The sequence below is a fragment of the Dicentrarchus labrax genome, unplaced genomic scaffold (genome assembly GCF_905237075.1).
Source record: "Dicentrarchus labrax unplaced genomic scaffold, dlabrax2021, whole genome shotgun sequence".
In the NCBI taxonomy this organism is placed as follows: domain Eukaryota; kingdom Metazoa; phylum Chordata; class Actinopteri; family Moronidae; genus Dicentrarchus; species Dicentrarchus labrax.
The window spans coordinates 6,757,260-6,771,305 of record NW_026136708.1 but is presented as its reverse complement, the minus strand read 5'-3'; the positions used below and the strand labels follow the sequence as shown (position 1 = coordinate 6,771,305).

The 14,046-nt window shown below is 41.2% G+C and overlaps 1 protein-coding gene across 1 annotated transcript; it reads right to left on the bottom strand.

Moving 5' to 3' along the window:
* Positions 1-967: 967 nt before the first annotated feature.
* On the bottom strand, positions 968-13,942 carry selenoi (selenoprotein I). The gene is made up of 10 exons (XM_051408375.1): positions 13,745-13,942; positions 11,077-11,145; positions 10,458-10,566; positions 8,373-8,447; positions 6,361-6,623; positions 5,646-5,754; positions 5,515-5,563; positions 5,244-5,424; positions 4,926-5,105; positions 968-4,376 (listed from the first exon to the last, which is right to left on the bottom strand). The coding sequence occupies exons 1-10, from the start codon at positions 13,799-13,801 to the stop codon at positions 4,269-4,271; spliced, it is 1,200 nt and encodes a 399-aa protein (XP_051264335.1). The 5' UTR covers positions 13,802-13,942; the 3' UTR covers positions 968-4,268.
* Between the last annotated feature and the right edge of the window lie 104 nt (positions 13,943-14,046).

Sequence of the window (14,046 nt, the reverse complement as noted above, 5' to 3'; positions counted from 1 at the left end):
AGACCTTGATTTTTGAGCCACGGTTCGGTTCATACCGCGGTTTTCCCCGTTTCCCCATTTTGCAGAGAAACAGAGAGAGAGGTGTTATCTGATATTACATTAAGCGGATACGGCAGAACTCTTACATTACGGAGCGTCAGTGAACGCACCACTGCAGATGTCACTCACTAACGATAGTTTCGGTTTGGACCCACATGCGGCACACTTAAAACCTGAATCACGGGTGAGTTTATGAACCGTACTGCGGATGGAGAAAGTCATTAGCGACACACACAGGGAGAGAGAGACAGAAAGAGGCGGAGCAAGTGGGCGTGTTTGCCGTGAGTGAGCAGAGGTCCAGGCTAGGTGTGTGTGCTGTGTGTGAGTGTGGGGAGAAGAGAAAGGGAGCAGATTAAAGTAGTAAATAAACACTGAAATAAGGTGGAGAATGACCTAGAATAACCTACTGTCAATACAAATACGATATAGGCGTACACCACTACCACCCCACGGGCCACTGCCACCGCCGCAGTTACACTGTCTTAACGGGAGCTCAACAGTCCAGGTGTCGCGGTTCTGTCTCTCGGATCCGCGACACGAGACCGTGGACTTTAGTGTCGTGATTTCGGTCTCGGTTTCAGAGCCGTGACAGCCCTAGCGTGTATTGCCGTGTGTTTGTATGTGTGTGTGTGTGAAAAGAAAAGTTAAGTTGCCTGTGATCTTGATATGTTGATACAGAACTTGATGCTTTTGTAAGAAATGTGTGTAAGCAGTGGAGAAAAACTGGATGAAGTTAAATCTAACTACCTCCCACTTAATTAAAGAAGGGTCACTAGAAACAGAAGGCCTGTTAAAGAGAGATGTAAATGCTTCAGCAGTCCAACTACTGAGTACACGAGGCTCAACGCTGCTCTCTGCTGATCCCTAGTGGATATTAAAGGAACGTTAGCTCATAAAAGTTCAAGTTTCTGGCCACGACACAGTGAAGTGGTTAACGAAAATCCACTTTTATTTGTTTCTGGACAGTCCTTTCATTCACTGGTTAAATACAACATCACAAGTAGCCACACTGAAGCCCTGGAGTGTTTGCCAGGGCAGCATTATATAACAACTTAGTCACAATTTGAACAACTTGGTTCATTGATCCAGGGGGGATTAAGACAGTTTTCCTAGAAAGTGGTGAGTGAAGCAGAGGAGCACACTACAAAAAATGCCTGAAAAATTAGCTCTGAAAATTCTTTATCCTAAATAAAGAGATGAATGAATCTGCTGGCTGGGTGAGAATTTCACTTGTTCTTATCTTCTATTTTCTGTTTTGTAGAATGGCACAATTTTTCTCACCCAGCTTGCATTTTTCTAGTAGTATGATATGAAATCCCTTGTTGCATTTAGCATTGTTTGTAGTGTTTGCAGGCTGGGGTGGAGTTCTTCACACCCAGAGCCTGTCCCCCTCTCCCAACTATCCCAGAGAAAAAGACCAGATCCAATCAAACAGTGGAGCAGGAGAGATGAGAATTATTTAAAAAAGTTCTTTAGCGTTGCAGGATTTGGAGCTGACGAGAAGAACGCTGCTGACTGGCATCATCCCCCTGGTCTAAAAAAAAAAAAAAAAAGAAACCAGCCACATGCGTTTTTAGAAATCAGCCTACCGGAAAGAAAAAAACAATCCCATTTGTAGTTTAAAAAATAAAATAAAAATGAGGAAATAATATATGTATTTACACAGATATCCACACATACAGAGTATACACCCATACATTAACAGACACGTACACATGGATCTCTACATACCCTAACAGTGCATGTACCCCACCAGAAAAAAAAAACAGTTTACCGTTTAAGTGGCAAAATCTCAGTCACAGTTGTTCTCACGTCACTACAATCTACGGTCTCCAAAGTCACAGATGTGGGGCTTCATTACCAACGTGTCAAATCAAATTACAACTATGATGTGCTTATGACTGCATACAAGCTTCTCCCAGTTGCAGAGCAGAAGTACAGCAAACCAAAAGGCTACTTTACTGGGTATTATGGCAGTAGAGTTGGATCTTACGTTGTTTCTCCCAGTCGTGACAGTACTGCAGGGACACTACAAGGCTGTGGTCTAAATGTTCAGTGTTGCTCGATAACAAATTTACAAAACTTTTGGAGAAGTGGTAAAAATGATCCACAAAAATCCAAGTGTTTTTTTTTTCCCCCCTCCCCAGTGTATCTAATGTCCTATGTAGTTTTAAAGTATCCTCACACTTCTATTGCAGCGATCTACCTTATACGAGATGATTAACATTCAGACTTCATGTTCAAACGTAACTCCCAATTGAGCTTGCCATTCACGAGGCAAGTACAAGGCTTTCCCAAAAGTTGTTATCCTGGTTAATTTGAACAATTTTCCTTCATTGAGACACAGACATTGGACCGGTGGTTTAGTTGACTGGGTGAACCTGTTAAAAAGTGAGCCATGACATTAAACCAGAGCCCCGGCAGACTTTGTGGGCTAAGATCCTTGCTTGAGACGAAGTTTAAAAATATTGGTGAAAAAGAACACTTAGTCTTGGCTCCACATTGATCATTTAGGATACAGTCAGGCCAAGCTTGAATTGTGAAACTCTTGAGCGTAGCTTTCCTGTCCTATGTCGACAGATACTGGAGTCCTTGCAGATAGACAAGACTAGTAACTTTTCAACAGCATGGTCAAAAAAGGGATTCCAAAAGGTCGGGTTACACACAAAATAATGCATTTCCTCCAGACTACAACCACGCTGACAAGCTGTATATGTTGTAACATGAAGAAAATAACGGATTTTTGCAGTGAAAGGTGAAAGATGAAACGTAAGCCCTGTCAAATCTTAATTAGCCTGGCAGTGAAAACCAGTCTGATCAGAACCCAAAGTCCAGTGAGCAGCCACTATCAAATATCCATCTTCACCATGGATACATTGTTCAAATCACACGGAGGAACAGTGTTTAACAGACTGAAAAACAGAAACAAAAAAACAAAACAAACGCAACAATACAGTTTCAGAGTTATCTGACAGACAGTTTAAAAGATGTAATAATATCTGTGCGTAAGCTGGACAGTGTGACGCCAGGCGGTGTTGTCGCGTTTGTGGTGTCTTGTGCGAAGGCTTGTTCCCTCAGAGTGAGTCCGCTCCATTGACGGTTTTTGAACGCACTCTTCATTCAAGCGCTGCGCAACTAAACCACAAACCATTGCCATGGCAACAGATAAACAAATGACCAAATATGTATTAAAAAAAAAAAAATGTAAAAAATAAAACCGAACGAATCAGCATGAAGACACGACACCTCAAAGGGTAGGGAGAGCCGCGAGGCCAGTAATCACAGAGGTCAAAGTGGAGGGTTAGTAGAGTTCAAAAGGTCGGAGGTCACCCTGGTCAATTCTTGCCCTGGTTAGTCGAAATTAAACTCTGTTTACCTATGACAACTGCGGAATTAATTAGAGGGAAATTTATACAATGTTTTACAGGAGTAATCATCTTTCTTTGAAGTTTCATTTTAGTTCGAAAATAAAATGCTCAAAACCCCTTCACACATACAGTATATATATATATATCTATTAACATTTATCACAGGGATTTTCAACAGAAAATCATCCAATGATAAAAAGGTGACTGAACCTTTAAATTCTGAACACAACTGTGGATGTATGAGCCACGTGTGGGCAGAATTTAGGAGTTTGGTCAAGTTTCGAAACAACACTACTTGAGGCATTCCTGTTAATATAATAAAACTTAAATGGTGTTTCCCCAAGGCATATCATACATTCATAACACAGATGTGAGTGCAATTGTGTGTGTTTGTGTGTGTGTGGCTGTGTTTGTATTTGAAATACTTGCCACGAGATATAAATGATCTGCATGAAAGCAGAATAATGTAATTATGTCTGTGTGTGTGTGTGTGTGTGTGTGTGTGTGTTTGCATGGCTCCTGTCCTCACGACTGAAGCACATTTCCGTAGGAAACAATTGCACCTCATTGGCTCAACTGAGTTAGCCAATCACCAATGACGGAAGCCAGAGCCCCTGGGCCTGCCCAATCGCAGAGAGCAGAGTTTGGTTGGTTGGTTAGGAACATGAGTTGTGTGTGTGTGTGTGTGTGTGTGTGTGTGTGTGTGTGTGTGTGTGTGTGCATGTGTATGTGTGTCTGGGGACAGTGGAAAAAAAGGGCCACAGTTTATTCCACTTGCAGTGTCCTCATGAATGGAGGGCAGGGGATGAGGTTTCCGTGGTGATGAGAGTGAAGTGTCGATAAGCCGAGGAGGGGAGGAGCCTAAACCTCAGCTTCTTTCAAGCCGATTCGTTCTTCCTCCTGTCAGTCACTGTTGGGCTTCTTCAGGGAGAAGGCGAGGATGTTGAAGTGGCCGCTGAGCTGTTGAACCTAGCGATGGAAAAAAACATTGTTTTATTGGAGATGTTCAAATTCAAATGTGTATAATTTTCAACATTTAGCAGCTAAGGACCAACACATGTAATTCTGTCTCTGACTTTGAAGCACAGGGACTTGAAGTAGTATTAATAGGACTACACTTAGACGTTGGACAGTTACATAAGAGGGTGGATATGACTCGCATATCTGTCTGTTAAATACAATTCTACAGCCTGCAGCAGGTTAGCTTAGCTTAGCTTAGCACAAACACTGGAAATGAGGAGACAGTTAGCCTGGCTCTGTCTAAAGGTAACAAATGTTAATTAATTAACACGCTGTATCTTGTTTATTTAACCCGTAGTATAAAAAAGACAATTCATCTTTTTGCATTAGGTCATGTGCAAGATTGCCCGGAACCAATCCAGCAGGTTACCACTCAGAGCCCGGCTAGCGGTTTCCACTGTAAGATTAATATAAGCCAGCCGGCTGCTATTTGTAGCTACATATTTACTGTCCATTTTTTATTTCATTATTTCAAAGAGGTACTGTGTGTGCTCTTACCACTGATACACCGTAGTGTATGTGCGCTAGTATGACAGCAGCTGTCCACAGATACAGGAGCAGGGTCTCGTTGCCGACCACCCCGGTCACCGCTAACAAAACCACCGGCGCCATGGGCAGCAACAGCCAGCTCAGTGCCTGGCAACGTGTGTTACTCATCTGACACACAATCAGCTTACACTGCAAGATAAAATACAGACATTCACACATGAATAAATGTACATTATAACCTAAATACAGACATGTATGTATTGTGTGTCTGTCGAAAGCACAAAAAGAGTAATGGCGTATGTGTGTTTAAAATCAGCAGACGCTCACCGTGACATTAGCGAAGGCTGTTCCCACCATGAGGTAGAAGATCCTGGGCTGCAGCTCGAGGATCTCGGATGGAGAGTAGACCACCCAAGTTGTGGACAAGACAAAGAGGAGGACAGGAGAAAGGAAGGGAAGGAATGCTTCATACAGGCTGCTGTGCTTCAGAGTGTTACTGCGGTAAGCTCTGCGAAACCACAGAGGTTGAAGAGTTCAGAGCGCTGTGTGAAATAATAATACTACAATGTAATAAAACGCTAATGAAAAGTTGACTTACTTCAGGACATTGTAGAGGCTCATGGGTAAGGTCACAGTGAAGGAACAGGCTGGGAATAAAAAGAGAAGTAAATTATTATAGCTGCTTGAGCTAGTGAATGAATGTATACAGTGTGACCAATCACAGCTCACCGATGATCATAAAGGTGAACAGGTCTCTGTAGAGGAAGTGCCAAAAGACCGGCTTGTACCATGTTTCCACGCCAACCACAGCAGTGACCAAGTAAACGAGGGATATGGTCTGAAAGGAGATGAGACCCAAGGCATCAAGTCATTAGAAGGTTGGTACATCAGGGTGTTGACCATTTGTTAAACCCCTCCCCCAAACAGTGACTTCCCAATCATCGGAGATGCCGTTCCATTCGCTGCATACATTGGTTAGTCCTCCTCATAATAGCCTTTTGACTTTTAATGTTGAAAGTGAACATTACATTTTTGTGAATTAGACTTATACCACTAGAGCGAACTGTCTCTACACTGAAATACAAGAACAGTGGTGTTTCTTTATTTATGGCTCTTCTTTACGGATCACTAAGTGGTGAGGATGCTAATTCATCACCTGCACCTTTAAGATCCCTTTTACCTTTCTCATTTTAAAACCGGTTCATTCAAAGGTCAGCCAGAGACTGCATTTTCAACTAACTCTAATGTTAGCTAGCTGGCATTTCAACCAACAAAAACTGACTGCCAGAGAGCTTGGTTTGATGCACCGAGAGAACATCAAGCTTGACTATGGTAGCAACAGTTACTACAGGGTCAGGGATTAGCAAATGGTCAATTAACTAGCTGTGGATTTCATCTTATTTCACATCTAGGTCCATGTGTACGGGTTCGTGTGGGTCCTTACCACTTGGCTGATATCGTATCCCCAGGGCAGAAACAAGATGCCAGTGTTATATTTCTCCCAATGAGACAGAATGAACGAGAACAGCACCACCCACAGGATGTAATACAGTGTGGCCACGCCCACGCCACTTTCCCCTCGACCAAATATGGAGTAGACAGTGGCCACAAAGAAGATGCAGGCCCAACTGTCCAGGCCATGGTCAAACAGCTCCCCTAGAGGTGTGGATGAGTTGGTGCGACGAGCCTGTTTACCATCAACACCATCTACACATAAAAAAAAAGACACAGATCATTACATACGTTTGTGTTTACATAGCAACACATAAACATATAAAGATGTTCTTTTTTTAACGTCTCCCATTTCCACTCAGCCAAATCTGCTGCCCACACTCACATAACTGTACAAAGTCCACATTCCTGCTGCCCACTACTGAGTTCACTGTCAGAACTACACTCATTTCATCCACACATGGAAGTATTCTGCAAACTCACCCTCATATGAAAATGCCATATGGAAAGTGATTTCATTTTAAATGGTTCACAAAATTGTCAGCCAGCTTTTAAACTGACTTTAGTCTGGTTCACAGAGTACATTTCTACACACGAATAAAAACACAAACAGAGAAGGAATTTGACAGTAAAATGAATCTGTATTTATTTGGCAGCAGAAAGATTCACTGACTAACAGCCTGGGGGAAAGTTGAGGGCATCTATATGGTATTTATATGACTAAGTGCCTTTGCAACTGTCAGTGAGCGTGCTATAAACAAGATCACATTCAGTTCGCCTCTCTAGCACTTCTATTAGAATTCCTATAAGCTACTGATGAGAGGCATTATTCAGGAGCTCTTAGTCAGGAAAATTGTCCCAACACGTACCAACATTTATTATGCATAATGTTACACCTTGTTGTGTAAATGCTGCTCTTGTGTTGTGATCAATACCGTTTGAACCACTGGGGTGAAGAGTAAGGGGGTGTGTGGCACAGTCACATTAGTATTTAATAACTAATTACGGAAATTACGATCTCCATTAAATGCCTTGGATGATCGCACTAAACAGTGAACATCAATTTATGCTGCATTTAAATGGATTCAGACTGATGAACTGAAACTGAAGACAGACAGCACCTTCCTCAGCACAGGAACAAGCAAACAAACCATCCGCTAGAATGGCAAGACTTCAAAATGACACACACGACAATATGTTGCTAGGTTGATGTCACATAATTTAAAAAAAAAGTAATAAATATGTATTAAAATAATAAAAAATAAAATTATTACATGCATAGTATCTTATGTAAATTAGCAATTATTAGAAAGTCAAAATTTCCAATACTTTCTCCTTGTGTGAGGGAGCTAGAGTACATAACTCGAGTTTAAAATTTTTTTTTTTTTTTAAACTTTGGACCAACAATGCTGCCTACTGTTGGTGGATGAGAGTAGAAAGGTCAACATCAGAAAGTACCTGTAACACTAACATGGCATCCGGTTTGCCGTCTACTGTTTGCCGGTATCCATGTGGATGCAGCTTATGTCAAATATTGCTTTTCATTTAAACCTGGAGCACATATTACACATTAACATCTTTAAATGTCTTTCTCAAGGGTCTGTAAACAGTAGTTGTTGGAACAAGGCAGAGTGTGTCTAATAAATGACCCCACCCATATTTCAATGCCTGCTTCTCCCACTTGTTTCCTTTTCCACACACACTTAAGGTGGCCATTTCATAAAAAAAATCTGAATTTTAAGTTGAAAAGTCTGACTACTACATCAAATGTACTACCATAACACTAAATACAGACTGGATAGCTTTGAAGTTCTTACAGCTCAAATCACATACTGCATGTTTTTTTTTTTTTACGTTTACACAATATACTGAGGATTTTCCCCAAATGCTGGTGGTGGACAGAGTCACTCTACAGAATACATTCCATTAGGAAGAATTTCCCCTGAGCCTCTCGAAAAGTCAGAGATAAAACAACACACATGGGATGCAGGGGTTAGGACTCACCCAGTGTATAGGCCAAGAAGTTGAAGATCCCTGCAGCAACCCAGACCCAGCTAGGCACGTGTTCATGTCCTGCAGCTGAGACACAAATAATGTAAATATGCAGCACATCACACCACACAGAGAAAGCCACAGACAGCCAAATGATTTTTTAATTCAAATACAAATTTCCTCAGGGTTTGGTTAGAACTTATCTAATCTAAAAATGGAAATGCAGAAACAACTGTATGGAGAAACAACTGCTGAGGAGAATATTTTTAGGTGAACCATTAACATGTGTGCATCAGTTGGTTTAGCTATTCTTGTAAGGGCTTGACAGCAAATATTCTTGTTAGTAGGGATGGGAAGATGTACGATATTATTGCGTATTGTGGTGGCAATTTGTTTAATAAAGCATACAAAGTATGATCTTGTCTTTCTGTAAGGTTTTATTCAAGTCATCCATGAATGATCTCAACGCAACCGTCACACACTCTCGTGTGTCCAGTCCAAAAGAGCCCCGATTGGAAGAAGCAGTATGATTTTATCCCTGTTGGAGCGTCACTCTAACACAGTTACACATTCCTGAGTTCTGGGACAGCAAACAGACGGATAGTGTGGTGAGATGATCATGTCCTTGGCTTCTTTGTGAAGTCTCAACATCCCGCTGTTTACTTGGACATATTAGAAACAGGGCTAAAGGTTATATGCATATAATAGCCATTTTAACAGTTGCGTATCGTTTTACAATGACCAGGTCAAAGGGTCAAATAGGTTCCTAAAAATTGCCATTACAGTATTGTGATAAAAAAAACAATCAGATACATTTACCCTAACCCTGAATTTGCAATATCAGGATAACCCTGAATATCTTTAATATGGCTTTACCTGAAAAAGCTGTATAGCTCACCAGCATACAAAATGTAAAGTGAAGGTAAAGTGATTCCAGTGTGTTTTAGTGCCATTTTGAAAGTATAAAGTATATTTTCATGATTGTCGCAATGTATCGCAATTATTTTGGCCAAGATAATAATGACATGAAATTTCCATTTTGTCCCATGCCTACTTGTCTTTATAGTGACTCTAGATGTTAGAGGATTTCTCCATTTTTTTCAGTCACAGACCACTTTAAATATATGCAAAATCTCAACACACGCAGTCTAAAAATGTAATAGAAAAAAAACGAACGCATAACAACCCTCTGATGGCAAACACGCGCACACAAATGGTTGTTATGAGAGAGCGAGAGAAAGAGAGACCGGGGGTGATAGGGATGGGGGTAAAAGTGACTTACTATCAATGGGAAAACTGAGCCTGGAACGATTGGTTGATTTGACAATTTTATACCACATACCAGGCACAGAGGAAGAGGGGTTGATGGATCCCCAGTAAGGATGAAACATGAGACACATAGCTGTCGTCTTTTCATCGTCTTGCTGCTGACCTCAACTACCCTCACTGCTGGACTATTACATTAGTATGAACACTCAGATTCTATCGGATTCTGGCTCCTTTATTTTCAAAAAACGGTCCAAACTAGTCACTGTAGCTCTTGTAACTTTGAAAGAATTGTGTGGTAATAAAAACAAAAACAAACACTATATGCTATTTACATATTGACATAGTCGTTCACTCACCCTGAAGTTGTGACATGAGGAAAGGGGCATGTGAGATAAATTTTGATGACGTGTGAGGTGGCTGAAGATCTGTATTTTCATGATGTAGCTATAGTGTTTTTTGGATTTTAAAGCACTTGTCTGGAATGTCTTACATCTTTACAGAGTATTGTGTCAGTCTTTGTTCAACTCCTAGAGATATTGTTGAACTTATTAACAGCAGTAGCTCAGTGTGTGTGTTTGTAGGATGTAATGGGTTAGCGATTACCCTGAACCACCACAGGCACCGTCATGTTTCACCAGGCGATGGACTTTGCCTTTCACTCACCAACTCACCAACATACACACCTCTGGTTTTCTATCATTTTCTAAACAGATTGGGGTGGTTCCAACCAGTTTATAGTATGCTTTAAGACAAAACAAACTGAACGACACTCCCTTATGCACTAGACAAACACAACTAGGGAAAGAATAAGTAGTGTATAGGACCTACCGGAGGCAGTAAAGTCAGAGTCGTAGAAGGCCAACATGAGGAAATTCAACACAAGGAACATAAAGCCTGTAAATGTAATGAGGTTTGGCGCCAACCATGTTGGTAGAAACTGTAGAGAGACAAAAAGACAGTAACAGTTAATTAACATGTCACTCAGCTCCTAAAGTCTTCTCATCATATTGACAGTGATTAAATAACTAGACAGTAATTACTGTTGTCACACTTTAGGGACAGTTACATAACTGTTAGGCAGAGACAATTTTAGCGACAGAGATATGAATTTTGATAAATTATTATCAGGTTGCCATCCAGCAGAGATTCATGTAAAAAGATAAATGCGTCACTGCCTTTGAAACATACTGTTTGCAAGGACATGTCTAAAAAATGAACAGTCTGTGCCTTTTATCAGGTACATGGCAGCATCTAAAACAACACAATATCTTTAAAGAACAAAACAAATTATAACAATCAGAGATTGATGTGTTCTGACAAAGAAGGAGGTGGTGCTGGTGTGTGACGCTGTCTTGTTATTGTATCACAGCAGACGGCTGGAAACCTCATTAATGATGTATACATATACACACACACACATACGCAGAGCTGAGCAGGTCTTTCTCACCTTCACCACAAAGTTCCAGAAAGGGTGCATGACATAGACAGACAGGGGATTCGAGTCCACTGCGCTGTACTGCAAAGAGACACAATTTAATCAGAATGTGATTATCAAACATAAACAGCTGCATTTTTACATTCAATTCATTTCATCTCACTGCAAGTGAACAAAGACGTGAAAAAATGCCATATGGCCTCACACGTAACATGTTTACTGGATCATTTTGGTAGCCTGTCATCATGCAGATCAAAACAAACCTGATTCCAGTCCCTGTTACTTTATCCAGGCATCACAAACATGTGTGTGTGTGCTACAGTGCAATGTACCATCTCTGGTGTTCATACAGACTAAGAAGTGTGTTTTTAGGCCTTCAATTAAGAGTAAATGCTGCCTCTCTGATGTCAATCTTCTTCGAGGGCTGTTTTCTGTGACTGAGTTCGATTTTTAGATTTTGACCTCATTCTTAATCCCAGTTCACATGGAAAAGGACTTGGATCTGCATTTTCGGGTCACTACGAGAGACTTAATTATTGAGCTTTAACTGCACTGTTTTCACAAGAGCACTAGACTCTGAAGGAGCTCAAATTCCCCACTGCAAACATCTGTTAACACTACAACAGCTGACCAGGGACAAAGATTGACGCTAATACTCAGGACGCTTCCTCATTCCGCGTAATGGATTAATTATCTAATCCATTATCAAGATTTTAATTTTCAAAAATGATATGATGTTCTGTAATGTCAAAAGTGTGTGTTCCTCAAATCAACAAGAACAACTAATGTGATTATTCATCACCACATGAAAAAAAACGTAACCATAATTCACACTCTGGTCTTGTACAAACACAACTGTACAAATGAAAGCAAATACAAGCACTGACACAGAGACACAGTTCACTTCCACAGCAAGGGAGGTGGCTCTGCCAAGTGTGACAAAGGCCGTGAGAGGCAGAAAGATGGATGACAGCATGAAAAACAGACTGGTTTGTTCTCTCATGCGCTTTCCACGTGCATGCTTGTGTCCGTGCACCTTAGAGGAATACAACCAGTGTGTCCAAGAGAGCCACAGCCCTTTCATCCACTCACATTTGTCATCCTCTGCTCTCCTCCGGCCCCTGATGCTCGAGGCACAGTAGCTCACACATGGAGTGAGCCACTTAATAAGCAATTATTGGAAAAGGCTCTCTCATGAAAAACAGCTCAGGGGAGCATTTTCACACAGTAATCAAAGGACGGGGTATTAGAGAGAGAGCCAGCTTGTGTCATTTAAGGACAAAGAGCATTACCAGGAAAATACAAAATAAATCTTATTGTCGCAAGAACTGTTTCAAAACATACAGGACTTTTGCTATTGTCTTTACACGTGGCGCAAAGCTTTATATGAGAATTACTTGCCTGTCTGTAACTCCAGGGATACACTGAGTGCTAAACTGCTCATAAACTAATATACACAGTGCCAAAGTCAAATTATTCCCCTCTTATCAAAACTGAATTGTCTTGTGTCATTAGATCCTTGAATAACCACCACTCCTGTTTTCTACAGTCCAGTGACAGGACAACAGACTCCTTGTATCTGTATTGCCACATTGATGCTCATCTTTATGGGGATCAACTGAACACTGGAAGGCTTGTGTGACATGCAGAAAGGGGGTTACTGTGTAACCTTTTGACAACACAGCTCTCTGGTCACTTGAATTCTTATAAAAGTGATTTCAGTCGTCAACCCCTGTTTAATATCAGCGTTTCCCCAACAGTGTGCTGGTTCACGTTGAGTGGTTTCCCCCTTACTTATCTATTACAGCTACTTGGTGTTATTTCTCTTCTGTTGTTGCAATATTAGCCAACATTAAAAGAACTGAAGACAAACGGGAGATTCTCCGAAATGTGAGAAAACACTAAATAAAGTCAACTGACAGTATATAAGTTATAAGATAAAGCATTATTTCATAGCCAAGCACCGCCGTACAGAAAGGGCAGCTAGCTATTAGCACATTTGCGCCAGTCAAGCTCGACATCGTCAACGATGAGACTTCCGGCAACCACTTTCAAAATAGAAAAAGTACGTTAGTTCCCCAACATTATGTCGAAACACAATCGCACTTAGAATAAGAAGAATCTTTGAAATATTTAAATATAATTTTGTTTTATTCGGCTGACTCAAATTGCGTTTATAATGCGTGTATTTGTCAGACAGAAAGTCAACCTTGAAATTGTAGACGAGTGTTCAAACACCACAAATGGTTTCTGAGCCCAAACCTGAACGCTAACAGTTTCCCCCAATCAATGGTTAGTGAAGACAACTCCTTTAACAACACTATTATGGTCATAGCGGCATACAAGATGCCATCTAAAGTCACCTGAGCAGACTATCCTGTAGTTCTAACTAACTACACCACACTTTTATTTTCTAGGGGGAGATTTGACAAGTATCTGGTATGATTTCAGCTAGCTCACTTTGGCTACCTTCACACACTTATTTTTCAGCCAGGGAAGCACCCTGCAGATCGTGACAGCTAGCTGTTACACACACACACACACACACACACACACACACACACACACACACACACACACACACACACACACACACACACACACACACACACACACACACACACACATTGTGGGCTCAATGGCTGGATGCTAGCAGGCTAATACAGTATATTAATCATACCTTGTATTTGTCGAAGCCCGCGAGCTGCTCCTGAGTGACATATTCGTAAAGAGCCATGGTGGTACAGCCCGGCTCCACAATGACAGAAATGGATATCTCTGCCTGGAAAATCCAATCCCCAACGTTAGCTGCCGAGTCGAAGTACCATCTAGCTTGGCCGCTGTCGTTCACGCCGGGTGAGGTGATGTCGAAACATTTGGACCACTCCTACGGGGTGCAAACATCCAGCTAACTGGAGCTCACTACCGCCCCCTGTGGTCTGGATGACAGCGATAACATAATGAGAAAAAAAACATGTAAAA